Here is a 19,056-nt window from a genome sequence, read left to right on the forward strand (position 1 = left end):
AACCGCTGAGCCATCTCTCCAGCCCCAGACGTTTCAATTCTTAACACATGTACGAAACCTCTGGAGTCACGTGTTCCTTTTTGAACAGTTACTGAAAGACATTCCAGCCTCAGACCTGGCAAGTTTCCCTTAAGACCTCAAACAGTCAAACGCTCAGACTCTTCATTTCCGCTGAGTCATGGTTTTATGCCACACACGGTACATGCTGAAATCCTCAAGATGGAAACTCACTCTGAAATAATTAAGATACATTTTTTCCTTTAAAAATTTACATTTTTAAAGGCTGGAGGGATGGCTCAGGGGTTAAGAGCACTGCCAGAGGTCCTGAGTTCGATTCCCAGCAACCGCATGGTGGCTCACAACCATCGGTAATGAGATCTGGTGCCCTCTACTGGCCTGCAGGAATGCATACAGGTAGAACATGGTATACATAATAAATAAATAAATAAATCTTAAACAAACCCAAAAACAGCTGTTGTATGTGAACAAAAGAATTTACATTAACTGTGTATGGTGTAGTACGGAGTGGCACCTTCCTACCGCCGCGCAAGTGAGGTCAGAGGACAGCTCGCAGGAGTCCATGCTCACCTTCTGCCCTGTGGCTGCTGAGGATCCACATCAAGCTTGGCGGCAAGCACCTTTATCCCCTGAGCCATCTCGCAGGCCCCAGGCATGTTTTTGTGTTTTATGCTTTGAAATACACAGTATTCAGATTTTTTAAAAAATATTTATGTATACAGTGTTCTGTGTGTATGCCTACAGGCCAGAAGAGGGCACCAGATCTCATTACAGATGATTGTGAGCCACCATGGTGTTGCTGGGAATTGAACTCAGGACTTTTGGAAGAGCAGGCAATGCTCTTATCTTAACCACTGAGCCATCTCTCCAGCCCCCGTATTCAGATTTTTTACACTTGCTCTGGGGAAGCCAGATGCTATGACCTGAAGACTCTCCAACATCCTGCAGAGAGAGTGAGGACCTGGCATCAGCTGGCCACACAAGGGAGCCGCCTCTTGGAAGGGGACAGTCCTTACTGAGCCCTCGGCTGACTAGAGAGAGCCCTAGCCAAGGCTGAACCAACCACAGCTTGATGGAACCAGACAAATCAACCCAAACGTTCCCATGTTCCCAAGATAACAATTGTTTGCTGTGAGTCACAGCCTTGTACACCAAAAGCACACTGACAGACTAGAGAAACTCACGGGAGTGTGGTCCGTCCAACCAGGAACCCAGTCTGCGGAGCTTCGGGAATGCTTGTCCATTCTGTAGCAATCTTAGGAAGTCATGGCCCTTCTCCATCATGGGATTCATCCCAAAATATCCCAGCAGCATATAAATCATTAGTTGAGATAGATAACTTCTTCCTGTATGGGCATTTATCCAGCTAAACCTTTGATCTTATAGTCAAATCTACATAAAGCTAGTCCCCCACAATTGTCCTTATTGACAGGACTTATTGACAGGAAAGGAGCCCTGAGGTCTGCTCTTACTGATAAACAGGTCCGGGTGACCCTGAATTCTCTAGCAGCAGACTCAGGTGTAACCTGCTGGCCTTTGCTCTGCCCTCACAAGCTATTAATATTCTGTGCTCACCTTCACCTTTCACTTGACACAAGGTCTTAGTCTAGGAAATTAACTGTTTGTACCTTTACCCCTAAAATATGCAGGAACAAACCTTGGATTGCTAAACCAACCCCAGAGTCCTTCTCACCTGGGTACCAGCGGATATAGCACCAGGATGCTCAGCCAGGGGACGAGCTCCATCCTAACCCTCCCAGTATCTGCCAGGGAGCTTCACAGCCACGCCCCTTCTGAGACACACTGTGCCCACCATGTCAGTCTTCCATCCATCCTGTTAGCCCCAAGAGACGCATGCTCGGTAGCATTGTTGTTTCCCCGAGAATTGTTAGCTATGTGCCTGTGGGCATGTGAACTGGAAACCTGGCGGGATGGGAAAACCAGTGAGCAGCACCAAAAGAGAACCATCGAACGGGGAGCGTCAAGAGGCCTTTAGAGAGAGCATAGAAAGAATGAATGGGACCTGACGAAAAGACTTAGGTGAGCTAATTTGTTTACCCTCAGACCTCACTAGTCAGGGTTTCGGCTGCTATAGCAATCCTTCTGAATCCTGAAAGGTTTGATGGGGCTTAACCCCAACATAAGCTGTTGATTTTTGTTTTTATGTTTTTAGGCAGTCTACCCAGGGGCTGTCCTCCTGAAAAGGAACAATCCGTGTTTTCTCCATGATGACGTCACGGCTCAGCTCCTCCGATGGCCTCCCAGTTCCATCAGGCCCGTAAGTGCCATTTTCCTATTTGTTTTATAGACAAGGGGACTGAAGCAAAACAGGGCCCTGCTCCACCGCAGGTCAGGCAGCCAACAGATGACAGAGCTAGGATTCGAACCCAGCACTCGCAATCCAGGGTTGTCAACCGTACCTAGTCAGTCTGTCATTCTCTGTCCATTCATGTGGTCACCAAACATTTTCAAGTCTTCCTCCATGCCCCCTTTGTGGCCACTGGAATGTGCACAGCCTCATTTCCAGTGGAAACTCAGTGGGGTGGGGAACACAGTTAATACTCGAGAATACGCTGGGGTCTGGGAGTCCCTGAGAAGCTGTGGTTCCTCCTCTGGCCAGGACTTGAAGGGGCATGTGGTGTAAAAAAGTGCCCGGGCCGGCATGATGGTTCAGCAGGTAAAGGTGCGTATTGCCATGCCTGACAACCCGAGTTCAACCCTGGGATCCACACGGTGGAAGGAGAGAGCTAACTCTCCCTAGCAAGTTGTCCTCCGACATATATGTACTGTGGCATGGCATGCGCGCACACATACAAACACACATGTAATAGAAATGTAACGTACAAGTGCCTTGACGGTAGGCGTTGTATCAGGGTTCTCTAGAGGAACAGGACAATAGACTACGTGCAGACGTGCAGTTTGAGATGCATATACCAGCCTGCCTCTGCTTCCGAGGGCTGGGATTAAAGCCGTGTGCCCCATGCCTGGTTTAAACCCATCATTCTGAAGGGTCTATGGGCGAGCCCCACGGATGCAGCCTCTGTAAGGCCTGGGGTGGATGGTGGCATGTCATAGCAGGAGCTCCTGTGACAACAGCCTTAGCACCAGACAGAAGGTCAGAAAGAGGACCGGCTCCCACAGCTCCCACACAGGCACCTCCCACAACAGCCCACACCCTAAAAGATCACACCATTCCCGATAGGAGGGACTCGGGGGAGATTCTTAAACCCAGCTGGAGGACTGGAGGGATGGCTCAGTGGTTAGGAGTACTTGATGCTCTTGCAGAGGACCTGGGTTCCCAGCACCTGAATGATTATTCACAACCACCTCTCACTGTAGTTCCAGTTACACACAGAGACACACACGCATGCACACACACACCGCAGCACCTACGTCTCCCCGGGAAAGGATGGGCTTCACATTCAGGTTTTAAAAGGCGTCTGGGAGATGACTTGGGGAATCAAAGTGAGAACTGGAGTCCAGAGTCCTCAGAACCCAAGCAAATGCCAGTGGGCAGAGTGGCTGCCCCATCTTCCAGCCTTGAAGGCAGAGACAGAGGGAGATGGGTCCCCCAGATGAACTGGCTGTGAGCGGGCTTGACTGAGACACCCCACCTCGGTGAACAAGGTGGAGGAGGTCAAGCCTCCACCTGCACAAGCACACACATGTACACAAACACGCACATGTGCTCACATGCCTGGACACATGCACACACACACACACACACCACACAAAAAACAGGAAAAGAAAAACAGATTTGAAGAGCAGCAACAGAAGGAGGGTTTCAGTCTCCCAAACACAAAAGTGGGGTGCCTTTGGGAGACTCGCCCTTGCTGTGCCATGGCCTAGGCGGGGGTCCTGGTGACCCTGGGAGGCCACGGACAGACGCTTGCTTCCAGAAGCCTCACCTTCCCCCCCGTATGCATTTATTGGTTCTCCTTAACGTTACTCCCCGTTTTTAAAGTAGGAATGGCTGGGACGGCAGGCTGAGGGTCGGGACCCCAAGTCCTGGGGACACTGCAAGCTGACTATGACTTTGCAGGCCTGAATCTGGACTTCCTCCTCGGGGTGGATGACCAGGGAGAGCAGTCGGTCGGCCAGTCTGGACTCATCCCCAAAGAGGGCTTCGTGCAGGGACTGCTCGTTGTAATGCCACTTCACAGCTCGGTAGTGGCCTGAGTTCCGGCCCTCACTCAGCCGCTCGGCAAACACCAGCACCTCCAACAGCAGACTCCCCGGCTGTGAGGACTGGAAGAGGTTCAGGAAGTTGGAGTGCACCTGTGTTGGGGGCGGGAGAGAACCGTGAGCTCCGGCCTGTTCTAAAATCCGCACTCGAGTGGTTTCCTGAGATTAATTTTAAGACTCAGTATATGAGGCTGGAGAGAGGGGCTTGGCCATTAAGAGCTCTGACTTCCCTGGCAGAGAACCACTAGTGGATTCTCAGCACCCACACATGGGTGGCTCACAACACTCTGTAGCTCCAGTTCCAGGAGTGCTAACGCCCTCTGTTGGCTTCCACAGGCACTGTACACAGGTGATGCACAGACACACACATGCAAACACCCATGCACATTAAAAAATAATTTAAAAAAATCTACCCAGTGAACACAATCCTCCCAACACCCACATCGGCGTCCCATCAGCCCCTCTCCATCTTTTTTCACCTGACAGTTGAGAATGTCATAGAGAAGGTCATTCTTCTGCGCCAGGTAACTCAGCAGGCGGACAGCTTGTACCTGAATAAGGAAGAGCAGGAGAAGGCCGGTGGGTCTGGGCCTCAGCAGGGGAGGCTTGAACCTCTGCTCTTCCCTCTAGGCGCTGCTCCGCGGCCCTGATGGGCAGGCACCTGTGCCAGGACATAGTCCGACTGCATGATCTCCATCAGGGCGGGCATCACCCGCCGCAGCTGTGGGTGCACGTAGTCAGGGAGCGGGAGGTTGTTGAGGAGGCGAAGGCCAGCCACATGCAGCTCCGTGTCCCAGATGGTCGAGATCAGCTCCAGCACCTTGATGGAATGTTCCTGGGGTGGAGAGAAGGGTCTGCTTTCATATGGCGACCTCCCTGACGCACCATGCTCCATGTCACCCTTCACTGGCCACCGGGGACCCAGTAGACAATGCTCCCTACCTTGAACGGGAAGCACCGCATGCCTTGGTCAGCCAGGCCCGCCTCATGTGGATTTCCCCTTGCTAGTCTCCCTCTCAGTCTTCCTAAGCCTTCTGCCCAACGCTCTCTTCTCCGCTTCACCCCTTTGGTAAGGTCACTAACCCACCCCACCCGTTAACCCTACTTTCTCCCTACCCCAAACCTGCTTCCTTGGTCCTGTCCACCGGTCTCACATTCCTTCCCAGCCCCAACTTGCAGCATCCTCCAATTCTTTTATTTATTATTTATTTATTTATTTATTTATTATGTATACAATATTCTGTATGTATGTATGCCGGCCAGAAGAGGGCACCAGACCTCATTACAGATGGTTGTGAGCCACCATGTGGTTGCTGGGAATTGAACTCAGGACCTCTGGAAGAGCAGGCAATGCTCTTAACCTCTGAGCCATCTCTCCAGCTCCCTCCAATTCTTTCTCTCTCTCTCTTCTCCTCTCCCCTCCCTATCCCTCCCCTCCCTCCTCTCTCCCTTTTCCATCCCTCAGAAATCTTTTTGGTTTTATCTTCAAAACCAGCAAAAGGGGTTAGGGAGAAGTGGGTAAAGTACTTGTGGTACAAGCGTGTCAGACCTGAGTTCAAACCCTGAAATGTACATAAGGCGGAAAGAGAGAACCAATTCCACAAAGCTGTTGTCTGCACACACACACACACACATGCACGCAACGCACACGTACACACGCTAACAATCATTTCTAAAAATACAGCGAAAGGGCCAGTGAGCTGGCTCAGCAGGCAAAAGTGCTTGCTACCAAGCCTGACAAACTGAATCTGATCTCCACATTCCATAGGGTGGAAGGAGAGAACCGACCTCTGCAGGGTGACCTCTGACCTCCACAACTGTGCCCTGGCATGTGCATGCCCAGATTCACACATTCACACAATCAAAAAAAAAAGTTTGTATATTAAAAAAAAAAAAGTCCTATGTAAAACCAAACTGCTTCTTATCCATCCCCACTTCTACCATCTTCTTCCAAGCCCCCATCTCTGACTCAGATTTCTGCAATGGTGTCCTGTACCCCACCTTCCATCCTGCCCCCTGCATCTTGGTTCAGAACACCTGAAGACTTAGATCTGCTGCTCCTCTCTCCCCTGCACCGGCCACTCACTAGGTAAAAAGCTGAAATCCTTAGAGATGCTCGTCACCATCCCACTGGCTCTGCTCCAGTCTCCCGATCGTCAGCCCTCCCTTCCTGTCTTTGTTAGCAGCGAGGGGCTCACCACAAAGGGCCCTGAGGTGTTCCTTGCATACCAGCTAGTCGCACAGGCTGTTCCCTCAACCTGCCATGCTTTGCTGAAATGTCACCTTGGAAGGTCCTCCCTAGCCACACACCCCATCCCCTTTTTCCTTCCCTTCCTTCTTCAAATTATACCACAGTTTAACCAAGATGATTCAAAAAACCTGAAAGATGTTTTGGTAGCTTTCAGTTTGAGCCAATTTGAAATAAGGCTGCTATGTATAATGGTGCACCTTTTCTTTTTTCTTTTTCTTTTTTTATTTTTTGAGACAGGGTTTGCCTATGTAACAGTCCTAGCTGTCCTGGAACTCGCTTTGTAGACCAGGTTGGTCTTGAACTCACAGAGATGTGCCTGCCTCTGCCTCCCAAGTGCTGGGATTAAAGTCGTGCACCATCACTGCCCAGAAGAAATTGTGTAGCGTAGGTTGGCCTAGAATTTGTGATCCTCTTGTCTCCACCTCCTTCCGCAAATCCTGCCGGTGTGCTCCACCACAGCCAGCTGATGTACCATTTCTATGGGCTTTAAGTTTTCATTTCTCTGGGATAAAAACCTAGGAGCAATGCAACTACCAGTTGATAGATGTGTATTCAGTGTTTTAAGAGACTACTAAATTGGCCGGGCAGTGATGGCGCACGCCTTTAATCCCAGCCCTTAGGAGGCAGAGGCAGGCAGATCTTTATGAGTTTGAGGCCTGCCTGGTCTACAGAACTAGTTCTGGGACAGCCAGGGACACACATAGAAACCCTGTCTCAGGAAAACAAAACAAAACAAAAAGAAAATTTTAAAAAAATCACTAAGCTAATTTCCAGAATGACTGTTTTCTCATTTTATATTCATACCAGCAATGTGGGTGACACCTAGTTTTGCTATATTTTTGTAGCATTTGGTGTTATCAACTAACTTTAAGATTTATGTATTTATGTATATGAGTGTATCATCTTCACGACTGCATACTGGAAAAGGGCATTAGATCCCATGGGACTACAGTTATAGGTGACTGTGAGCCATACCATGCTGAGGATTGAACTCAGGTCCTCTGGAAGAGCAGCCAGTGCTCTTAACCTCTGACCCATCTCTCCAACCCACCAGCTAACTTTTATTTTTAGCTATGCTTTTAATTTTGAAGGTTATGATTGTGTGTGGATGGTGGTGAGGTGGTGTACAGGGTTGGGTGGGAGGTGCATAAGTAGAGGTCAGAGGACAGCCTGTGGGAACCGGCTATCTCAGGTGGTCAGGTTTGGCACCACCGTGCTCCTTCATCAACCTTGGGTTTGAAATCTTGATGCATCTGTCATCAAACATGTGGTTTGTTGTTGTTTATTTCTGTTTTAAAATGGGGTCTCTTGTAGCCCAGGCTGGTCTCAAATACGCTCTGTAGCTGAGGGTGACCTTGAACTCCTGACCTCCTTGCCCTAGCTCCTGAGTGCTGGGGTTAGAGCATGAGAACAGCACCTAGTTATGATCTGGGCAGAGCCCAGCTTCTCCAGGCTAGGCCTGCACTCAGCCCACGGGGCCACATCCACACACCGTATCTTTTTTTTAAAAGAGCATGTGTTTGATGTCACAAAGCCTCAGCATAGAGGTAACAAAAGATCGCATCAAAACTGCACCCCCACGTGACCTTCCTCACCCACTCCCCTTTTTCTCTCTTGAGAGGGAATCTCATAGTGTAACCCTGGCTGTCCTGGAACTCACTCTGTGGACCAGACTGGCCTCAAACTCAGAGATCCGCCTGCCTCTGCCTCCCGGATGCTGGGAATAAAGCCGCTTCCCCCTTCTTGATTTCCTCCTCAAGCCTCACATCAGAGGCACCGTGAGCCTGACTGTGCCCCTGACCCACCCGTTAGGGTGTATGTCCCGCAAGGACCAGCGTTGCCCCATTCAGTGCCCCCCAGTCAGGGTCAACAGACAAGGGCTAGAGGGATTTTGAGTGGTGAGGGTTAAGATATCGAACAACACAAGCCCAAGCTGGCCCTTCAGCAATGAGGCAAAGTCCCTGTGAAAGCAGGCATTCCCTGCCCGCCCCACTGCCTTCTGGGAGTGGAGGGCAGGTGAAAGTCTGGGGGAGGGCCTCAGAAAGAAGGAAGAACGAGGTGCAGGAACAGGGAGAGAGAGGGTCTGAAACTTCCTTTTAAATGGCTGGGGTTAGGGCAAGGAGGCACGGCCCACAGCCAATGTCACATTCCTGCTCAGAGTTTCTAAGAGCACAGCCTGGCGGTGGTGGCACACGCCGGAGGCAGAGGCAGGAGGATCTCTGAGTTCGAGGCCAGCTTGGTCTACAAGAGCTATTTCCAGGACAGGCTCCAAAGCTGCAGAGAAACCCTGTCTCAAAAAACAAACAAAAAAAGAGCAAACCATGGTCTGATTGAAAATGTAGGGCGGTTAGGATAGAGGCCCTCCAGCAGGCCTAGGTAGTACATCTGGTGATAGCTGGCCTTGAGGAAGCAGGGGAACTCCCACCCAAACCCCACCCGCAGACTGCAGGGACCTAGAAAGCCCTTCCAAATAGAAAGTGTTCCGCCTTCCCAATACAGAGAGCACCCATCCTCTGAGGCGCATGCAACACGCACGCACGGCTGCAGCTCCTTGCGGGAAGTGAACTCCGCTGGGTGGAACCACAGGCTCTCTCATGGAAGCAGCTTGAGGTGGCCTGGGAGGACCAGAGCTTTCAGGCAACAGAGGAAGCTAAGGTGCTGTGCTCCGTGAGTGGGTGGGGGAAGCACCACCAAGTGAAGACCGCAAGAAAACGTTATTGTTTTAAAATTACTCTCAACTCGAGAGCCCCAGGCCGGCCCCAAACTCACAATCCTCTGACCTTAGACCTCCTGAGCACTAGGGTTGCAGAAATGTACCATGATGTCTCAGCCCAAGCTTTTGTTTCGAAAGCATATTTTCCATGTAAGAAACAATTCTAGTTTGCCTTTTCTGTGTGTGTGGCGGTGACTAACACCATGGCTGAAAGAATGTGGGGGAGGGAAGGGTTATCAGCCCGGAGACAAGACTACTATTACCTACCACTGCTCCTACAACGACCACTATGAGGGACTAGGGAGACGGCTCAGCAGCTAAGAGCCCTGGCTGCTCCTGCAGAGACCCAGGTTTGGTTCCTAGCACCTACATGGTGGCTCACAACCATCCATAACTCCAACGCCAGGATCTGGCTCCTCTTCTGGTCTGAGTCACCAGGCATGGATACAGCACTCATAGATCCCAGGGGACAAATACTCATACATATAAATGTTCTTTTTTTTTTTTTTTTGTAAGAACCACAGGGGAATGGTGTGTTCAAGCTAGCTCACTGATTCATGTTTAGCTAAATTTCTTCTAGAGCCCAGGCGCACCTGCCTATGATGGTGTCACACACAGTGGCCAGGTGCGCACACCAATCCTCAGTCAGGACAGTCTCACAGAATTGCCCACGGGGCAGTCTGGGGGAGGTGACTTCTCAGCTGAGGTTCTATCAAGTTGATAATAAAAGCTAACCCAGGAGCCGGGCGGTGGTGGCGCACGCCTTTAATCCCAGCACTCGGGAGGCAGAGGCAGGCGGATCTCTGTGAGTTCGAGACCAGCCTGGTCTACAAGAGCTAGTTCCAGGACAGGCTACAAAACCACAGAGAAACCTTGTCTCGAAAAACCAAAAAAAAAAAAAAAAAAAAAAAAAAAGCTAACCCAGGACGGAAATGTTAAAGTTTGGAATATGCCAATCTTGACGAAGGGTGAGCCAACAGGACCGTTCAGGCAGGCCTGATGGGACTGTATCCTAGGGTAACGCTGTGGAAACGCTGGACACCACCTTGGACCAAGCCCTCCCTCTCCTGCGGACCAATCTACGGCAATGCTCCAGGGCATGGAGGGTGTGCGCAGCATGCTCGTGGCAAGTGGAGGTGCAGGAATAACCAGGGAAAGCTCAACCGTCCAACCGTGGGCAAACACTAAGGTGGCCACAAAACAGACCACTGAATATTGGCCACTATCCGAAGAAGGAAATAAAATGTCCAGGGGAGGATAAATCTTAGTCTGTTCAATGTTTTGGGGGGGTGTGAAAGCAAACCACACAAGACTACAGACCGTATATGTATGGTTTGAAACCAAAATGTTCCACTCCCCGGCACGTGTTTTGAATCCTTGTTCCCAGTTGGCAGCTCCATTTTAGGAGGCTGTGGAATCCTTAGGAGGTGGGGCCTCGCTGGTAGAAGTGGGTCACAAGAGGCAGGTCTTTGAAGGGTCCATCTTGCTTCTGGTTCCTGTGTCTTTCTCTGCTTCCTGGTATTCTATGACACATACCCCCATATCACAGGCTCCCACCACCCTGGGCCAAGCTGCTGTCGCGCCTCCCCTGCGCCCCCTGTGATGAGCTGACACCATGAGCCAAGTTAATCATTTCCTCCCTTTGTGTTCTGTCGCCCTTGGGGTGGCAATGCTGCAAAGTTAACTCTGTGAAGGAAATTGGTACCAGGAGTGGGGCTGTTGCTAACAGCCCGAAGGTGTGGCTCTCAGGCCCCTGGAACTTGTTTGCAGGAGGAATTTGGAGAAGATTGGAGGTACAGGCTAGGAACTCCCTAGAACCCTGGAACTGGAGCTTGGCGGATGATGAATGCTGATAGACGCCAAACAGCACAGACTCTATCTGCGAGGATTCAGGTGGAGAACGAGGATTGGGTTGAGAACTGGACCACAGGACTTCCACATTTGGTAAAGAATTTGTCTAGATTTTTCCTGGGCCTTGAAATTTTGAATGAGGTTGAATTTGAAAGCAATGGCCTGTTGATTTCGTGGAGGGATTTCAGAGGCAGCACAACATTCAGGCTGCGGTGCCGTTACGGTGGCAGATGACTGCGAACTACCGTTAGCCAGTCTCACGGTGAAAACCGGGAACAAAGAGCAAAGCAGAAGAATCTGAACGCACACAATTTGTGCACACATAAGAGGAGCACATTTAAAAGTGCAGAGAAAATGACTGTACTTGTTAAAGAGATTGACACCATTAAAGAAAAGGTGAACAGCCAATAGGAAATGGTGACTTCTGGACATTTGAGGTGAGACCCCATTCCAGGGTACGGAACTGGAGATTCACTAGTAAGACCTTCCTAGAATGCCACCAGAGTGCTCTGTTCACAAAGGGCCACCTAGAAAAAGGCCACTGTGGCTGCAATACAAGGTGGCCTTAGCCACTTACTGCCCAGGCTGGCAGCAGGACTTGGCGTCATAACTGTGGGCTGGCTTTGCAGGCATGCACAGTACAAAGATGTCACAGATGCTTCCACCAGGATTCCAGAAAACAGAGAAGCCCAAAGCCCAAGAAGCCAGGCAGAGGGTTTATAGAGTTGTGGTCCCTTCCAGAAGCCCCAAGAGGGTTGTGCCCACGGCTGTGAGGGAAAACAAGGCTGCAATGCAGACTCTTCGATACGGGATGCCAAGAATGTGGGCTGTCTGCTGAGGAGGAAAGCTGTGGGTATGGACGGGCTGGAGCCAGCCCAAGAGAGAGCAGCAAATGCAAGACCTTAGGGATGGGGTTACGTAAGCACCTATGGTACTCTGTGTCACCACGGCCTTAGCTACCAAACACAGAGCTGCAGGATGTAATGCCCACCCTGCTGGGCTTTTTCCTATCCCTCCTTTATCCACTACTATCCCTTCCTCCCTTTTGGAATGGGAATGTTCACTCTGGGGTTATATGTTGGGAGCATCTTTTTGATTTTACAGGCATTCACAGCTAAGAGTCTATGCCGAGTCTCAGAGTAGAGTGCGCCTACAAACACTATCGGAACTGTCCAGACTTGGGAGACTTTAAGAGATGGATTAAATAAATCCGTTAGCATTAGAGACGGCTGAATCTTGGGGGTAGAGGAGGAACTCTATAGTTAGAATATGAAGTAAGTACAGGGGCTGAAGAGGTAGCTCAGAGGTTATGAGCCCTTGCCATTCTCACAGAGGACTCAAGTTCACCAGAGTGCTCTGTTCGCAAAGAGGTGACTCACAGCTGCCTGGAAGTCTAGCTTCAGGGGACTGTGTCTCCCTCTTCTCTTGGGGCTGGCCATATTTGGGGAAGGGGCTGCATGCGTGAGCACGTGTGGAGGTCAGAGGACAGCTTCTGGGAGCTGGTTCTCTCCTTCCACCGTGTGGGGCCTGGGAATAAAATTTAGGTGGTCAGACTTAGACGCAAGTGCCCTTACCTACTGAGCCACCTTGCCCTGGGTTTTGTTTGAATTGTTATTCTTTCTGCCTCACACACACAAAAGATGTTGTCAGCAGGGTGCACGCCTTTAATCCCAGCACTTGGAAGAAGAGGCAGGCGGATCTCTGTGAGTTCGAGGCCAGCCTGGTCTACAGAGTGAGTTCCAGGACAGCCAGAGCTACACAGAGAAACCCTGTCTTGGAAACAGTTAATATGTGAGTGTGAATTAAATATTTAACTTTTTACTTCTTAAAGAATATGTGATTATTGTGTGTATGTAAGACTTGGAGTGTAAGACACCCCCTGGCTTGCACAAGGGGGTCAGAGGACGACTTTTGGGGGTCAGTTTTCGAACTCAGGTCAGCACGTTTGCCCTCCCAGCCCTTAGCCAGTTTTAACTGGTGGGGAAGAGACATTTTGCTAGAAAGCAATTTGGGGTCAAAGACCTTATATTTTAGAATTTACTTTTTGTTGTTGTTGTTTTGTTTTGTTTTGTTTTGTTTTTCTGAGTCATCAGACCCTAGACCCTGGAATGGACTTCACCTCCTGATTCTCCTGCCTCCACCTCTGCTGGCTTCTGGGGTCCTGAGACCAGGACACCCCCAGCTAAGCTAGCTGGGTCCCCAGCTGCTGTTTGCTTTTTTAAACATCCCTGTGGTGAGCCCTTAGGTCACCCAAAAGACTAAACCAGGATTAGGGAACAGGAATCTTCAGCCCCACTCCAAGCGCCACAGAGGGAGGTGGCAGCTGGTGGCCACTGGGTTGCCATTCCCACACAGGGGAGTGCCCGAGAGACTGAGCAATAGGGTTTGGCCTGCGGAAAACAAACTCCCATCTTTTCTCCTGACCTTGGCCTAATTCTCCTCTCTTCTGTCTGGCTGGTGTGGAGCTGTGACTTCTACGTCCCTTCAGCTCCTTCTCCAGCCTAAGCGGGAAGGTGTGGTGACCCTAGCTGCACAGCCAGCCTGTCAGGAGGCAGACAATCTAGCATTGAAATGAGAGGCCTCACCTGTGTGTTATGCGCTGGTGTCTAAGAATAAGAGGGGCTTTCTGCTCTTTGTGGGGCGGGTGTCCAGTGTCTTTCAGGTATGTGCAGATGAGTGTGCCTGCCTATGAGGAGGCGGATCACCACCTCCTCGCTTGTTTCTGGGTTAGAAACTCAGATCCAAACAAACTTACAGGACCCGACCATTCACCCTATGCAAATCGAAGGACCCAGACCCTGGGGACAGGCTCACCTGGATTTTGAGCCTGAACTTCCTGATTCCAGAGAAAGCTTTAAGAGCATTCAGGGCTTGGATTTTGACGCTGTTGTCCTTGTCATCCAGCATCTCCCCCACCAGGCTGATGTCATCGGTAGTACAAGCCGAGGCCTAGAGCATGTGAGGAGAGCCGGGAGAGACAGGAGAAGCGGGTGTCCTGGGACCACTGTCTCCCAAGTCTCTGAGACCTCCCCCTGCCGCCACCAGCCAGAGGGACAGGTCTAAGGACACTGCCTGGGGTTAGGGGTGAGCTGCGAGCCGGGGGGGGGGGGGGGGGGGGCAGACTGACGACCGGGGGGACGCCCCCACCCCGCCTCTCCTCACCTCAGCCTCCAGCAGATACACACAACGGGTGATGCTGTGTAGGATCATGCTTTTGGCATATTCATCCTGTTTGCACTCCAGCGAGTTGAGGAGTCTTCGGATCTCTCCCGAGTCCCGCCCCTGACGCTCTCTCTCGATGGCCAGGCCTAGACAGCACCCCAGGCCCACAGTTCAGGAGATGGACTCAGAAGTGGGGGAAGGGGAGGAGGGAGCCAAGGGCAAAGGCTTCTCTAAAGTGAAGGCTTCGCTGTGCCCAGTCCTTCAGGCACTAACAGCACCGCCTGGGCTCTGCGCGAGGACCATGACTCCTGTGCCCTCTGTCCTGAGGCTTGCTCATTGGTTCACAACCACAACCTTCCTGGTGTGTAGCCGTGACAGGCTTGCCGGACACCCGGCAGATGACAACCAACCATCTCCAAGAAGTCACCCTTTCTCTGATGGCACAAAAGTACCCTATGGAGAGATGGCTCAGGGGTTAAGGACACTGGCTGCTCTTCCAGAGGACCGGGGCTCGGTTCCTGACACCCACATGGTGGCTCACAACCATCAATCGGATACCCTCTTCTGGAGTCCCTGGGCATTTCACACAGGTGGTATACAGACACCCACACAGGTAAACTGCCCTAACACATAAAATAAAAATGTACTTAGGGCAGCTTAGGGCAGAAAGTCCCTGCTCTTCCTTCCTTCACTGGCTCCAGGTCCTGAGGGAGAGCAAGACAGATAAAGCTCTTGATCCCACTTCTAATACCTGGAGTGGAGGAAGCCAGAGTGGGTGATTCCTTGGACCCAGCTCCACGAGTTCTGCTATTCAGGGACCCCCCAACTGTCTTCTATAGCAGGGCCTTGCCTCAGGTGCTGGGGAGGGGGAGGGAAACTGAGGCAGGCTGAGGAGAGAAGGAAGGGAGAGAGCAGCTTGAAGGAGTCACCTTTGGGCCTTCCCCCAGGGGAGGCCTTAGGAGCAGGTGTCTCCTGGGGCAGAGCCCTCTCCCCAGGGACCGGACACTCACGGGCGATGCAGATGGGTGAGTTGGAGCAGAGGGGCGGCTGACATTTTATGCCAGCCCTGATGGCCTTGTAGAGCAGGTAAATGGCCCCGGCGCCTGTAGCTAGGCCCACAACACTTTTGCGGAGGTCCAGTTGCTGCAGGCACCGGGGAATGGTCTTGCCCATGACTTCAGTGCTGCCCTGTGGTCTAGGTGGGAGCTAGGCCCAAGGCACCTGCAGAGAACATTCCAGAACCAGAACCCTGGCAGGGCCGAGAACCAGGGTACTAGAATTGAAGCCTAGGCAACAAAGGAAATCCGGGAGTTGATGTGGTTAAGGGTGGCCCTCAGGGAAGTAAGAGGCCAGAGAGCCTCCAAGCAGAGAGGACTCAGCTTTCGGAGGCTGCAGAGATGAAGCCAGGGACTCCGGAGGTAGAAGGTGGGGGGGCTTGAGTGGGGCTCAGAGACTGCACTTCCCGGCATGGCAAGGCCATGGGCTCGTCACTGCCTGTTTTTATATCTCCCATCATTTATTTGTAGACAGGGTCTCATTGTGTAACCCAGAGATCTACCTGCCTCTGCCCCTCCTTGCTGGAGTTAGAGGTGTGTGACACCACACCCGGCTTCAGTGTTTTATGCATGTGTATGTGTGCCGTACACGCATGCATATGGTACCCAAGGAGTCCAGAAGAAAGCGCTGGATCTACCGGAGCTGGAGTTACAGCTGTGAGCGGCCAGTTGTGAGTGCCGGTAACTAAACTCGAGTCCTCTGGAAGAGCAGCAAGTGCTCTTTACCCCTGAGCTGCCTCTCCACCTCCTGGCTTTCAGGTTTTTGAGATGCGGTATCACGAGCTCAGACTGGCTTCCTTCTTACTATTTTGTTAAGGATGACCTTGGTTGACCCTCCTGCCTCTACTGCCCAAGTGCTCGGTTACAGGTGTGCACCACCATGCCCAGCCTGTTTGGTTGTAGGAGTGTGTGGGAGGTGTGTGTGCATTCATGAACATGTTTCTGTATGCACGTGCAGATATAAATGCCCATGTGTTCGCATGCATATACGCTGGACAGACATTAATATCAGGTATATTCTTTAGCTTCTCTCCATCATATTTTATTGATTGTATTTTATGTATCTGAATGTTTTGCTTTCATGTATGTATGTGCACCCATGGAGATCAGGTCACCTGGCACGAGAATTAGAGAGCACTGTGAGCCAGCATGTAGGTGCTGGGGGCTGAACCTAGGCCCTTTGCAAGAACAACCAATGGTTTTAACCACTGAGCCATCTCTCCAGCCCCCAGTACTGGTTTTCAATTATGTGCTTACATCTGTGTGTGGGTTTGTGACCGTCAATCAGGTGCCTTCAAGGGCAAAAGGCACCAGATCTTGCAGCTGGAGTTATAGGTGGTTCTGTCAGATGTGGGTGCCAAGAACTGAACTTGGGTCCTCTGCAAGAACAGTGTGCACCTTAGCTACTGTCATATTGTTCTCAGATGGACCTCTCCCTGAACCTGGGGCTCATTGACCTGACTCGACCAGGTGTTCAACAAGCCCCGAGGATTCTCTCGTCCCCACCTCCCCAGTGCTGAGATTACAGGCACACACTACTGTGCCTGAATTTTTTTATGTGGGTACTGGGGATCAGTACCCCTGTGTTTGTGGTAAGTGCTCTACCCACGGAACCATCTTTCCAGCTCCTGTTTTTTTTTATTAGAATACATATTTATTGTTTAAATTGAGGGGTTGCACTATGTCATCTTCACGTGTGTGGGCTGTGTATTTTGATCTCCAGTTCCTTTTTCTTTGAGCCAAGTTGGAGTGGCCGGCGCGTGGCGCGTTCCAGTACCTTTTGTTCCACTAGAGGGCAGCAGAGGCCCACTTCTGGGCTTGGGCCTTTGGGTTTGGGGAAGCTCAACTTCCAAGACCATCTGTTGATCTCTAGCATGGATGTTCTGCCTGGGTGGCAGGTTGTTTCTCAAACAGGGTTTCCTCTTCACACCCGGGCTTGAAAATGACAGGTGGACAACTTAGAAAGAATCGTCCCGCCCAGCTTCTGATTGCAGCCCTGGAGTCTGCCTCCCTGAGGAAGTCTCAAGGGGTCTAGTCTTTGTGTGACTTGCATCCAGCTTAGCGGCCTGCACTTAGTAGGTCTATAAGCCATGATGTCACAGCTTAGAGACTTATAGGCATAGCTCTTACTGTTTGGAATGAGGGGCTCTGTGTTCTCCTAACATGGAGGGAGAAAGAGCAGCTTGCCTAGGTGTCTTCTCTCTTCACCAGGGTCTCTTCATAGCCTTTGCTGTTGCGTGTGGAGGTGAGGGGCTTCGAGCTGGCCCAGAGCATGAAGGTGCTAGAGCAGGGCTGAGCCTGCCTGCTGGAAAGAGCCAGGTCAGAAGGCTCCAGAGCTGAGCCTAGACAGAAGTTTGGGGGGGGGGGTAGCTGTAAGGACAGGACCTGGCAGGCGCCACCCACTAGGTGCAGGGAACAGGGACTGCTCCTGAAGCCATTATCTTCCTGTCCCCTCTTCTATCGCTAGCCACCAGGGGCACTCCAGATCTGCCTGACTTCAGATAGGCAATTCCAGGGTCTTCTGCAACAAGGAACCAAGGAAGGGGAGCACAGTCTCTACTGCTGTGGAATCACCCTTCATTCCTGACAACTCAGGACAGGAAAATGGCCACCTGGGGGGGACTGTCACCTGAGACTCAAAGGCCACTTTGGCTGATCTAAGACGAGGTCCATGCTCCACCCTTCTCACCCAGCCTTCCCACCTTTTCTGACCCCCAACTGAGTTGATTCTGCACACTTAATAGCCTATGCACAATGCTCACCTCTCTTTTATTCCATTTTCCAGTATGTGTGTGTGTGGTGTACCTGTGTTCATGTATGGTACCACATGTGTTGGCATATGTGTGCATATGTGTGTATACACGTGGAGGCTCAAGGCTGACGTCTAGAATCATCCTGGATTCTAGCTTGCTTTCTGTGGTGATAAACACTGTGACAAACCCAGCTTGGTGAGGAAGGGTCGACTTGGCTTCCACTTCCGGGTCACAGTCCATCATTTAGGGAAATCAAGGCAGGAACCGAAGCACAAACCACAGAACGTCTTTTTCTAGCTTGGTCTTTGGCTCATGGTCAACTAACCTTTCCACACAACCTACTCCCACCTGTTTAGTACTGGCACCTTCTAGCCAATCAGCAATCAAGGAGGTGCTCCACAGACATGGGCCCAGACCAATCTGATGGAGTCAAGTCCTCATTTGAAGTCTCTCCTTCCCAGGTGTGCCAGGTTGGCTGTTACCCTCTCTCCCACCTTCCTCATTAAGACAGGGTCTCTCAGACAAACCCACGGCATTCAGATATGTTGTAATATGAGTGGCAGGGCTGCGTCCCCGGCACCCAGCCGCCCACATGGCTAGCTTATGCCCCATTTGAGGCTAAGGTGTAGAGCGAAACTGTTATCCACAACACTTTTATTTACTTATTTATTTTACTTTTTTTGTTTTGTTTTTGAGACAGGGTTTCTCTGTATAACACTCCTAGCTGTCCTGGAACTTGTTCTGTAGACCAGGCTGGCCTCGAGCTCACAGAGATCCACCTGCCTCTGCCTCCTGAGTGCTGGGATTAAAGGCATGTGCCATCACCACCCGGCTTACTTTTGGTTTTTTAGGACAGACTCTAGATAGTCCAGGAGTTCAACTCAAGAGGTATTCTGTCTCTGCCTCTTGATTGTTGTGTTAAAAGTCACCAGGTTCGGCTCCCCTGAATTTTAAATTATCGGGGGTGGGGGTGGGAGTAGGGTATGCGCATACTAAGGCACACATGTGGAGATCAGAGGACAATTTACGTAAATCGGTAGGTCTCTCACCATATGGGATCAGGGAATC

At 51.1% G+C, this 19,056-nt stretch overlaps 1 protein-coding gene across 3 annotated transcripts; it reads right to left on the minus strand.

The window, feature by feature from the left end:
* Positions 1–3,963: 3,963 nt before the first annotated feature.
* Positions 3,964–15,353, minus strand: Armc12 (armadillo repeat containing 12). 3 transcript variants are annotated; one of them, XM_057751884.1, is made up of 6 exons: positions 15,191–15,353; positions 14,181–14,326; positions 13,833–13,967; positions 4,865–5,038; positions 4,683–4,754; positions 3,964–4,266 (listed from the first exon to the last, which is right to left on the minus strand). In XM_057751884.1, the coding sequence occupies exons 1-6, from the start codon at positions 15,351–15,353 to the stop codon at positions 3,964–3,966; spliced, it is 993 nt and encodes a 330-aa protein (XP_057607867.1). The 3 variants fall into 3 exon arrangements, with proteins under 3 accessions (XP_057607867.1, XP_057607866.1, XP_057607865.1); XM_057751883.1 differs by having other exon boundaries at positions 3,964–4,296; XM_057751882.1 differs by having other exon boundaries at positions 3,964–4,296; positions 15,110–15,353.
* Positions 15,354–19,056: the final 3,703 nt, after the last annotated feature.

The sequence above is a fragment of the Chionomys nivalis genome, chromosome 19 (genome assembly GCF_950005125.1).
Source record: "Chionomys nivalis chromosome 19, mChiNiv1.1, whole genome shotgun sequence".
Lineage (NCBI taxonomy): Eukaryota > Metazoa > Chordata > Mammalia > Rodentia > Cricetidae > Chionomys > Chionomys nivalis.

Coding starts and splice junctions, on each gene's coding strand:
- Armc12 (XM_057751882.1), bottom strand. CDS start 15,353: ATGGGCAAGACCATTCCCCGGTGCCTGCAGCAACTGGACCTCCGCAAA. Junction 5,039..13,832: donor AGTTCAGGCTCAAAATCCAG/GTGAGCCTGTCC, acceptor TCTCCACCCCAG/GAACATTCCATCAAGGTGCT. Junction 4,755..4,864: donor CGGACTATGTCCTGGCACAG/GTGCCTGCCCAT, acceptor TTCCTTATTCAG/GTACAAGCTGTCCGCCTGCT.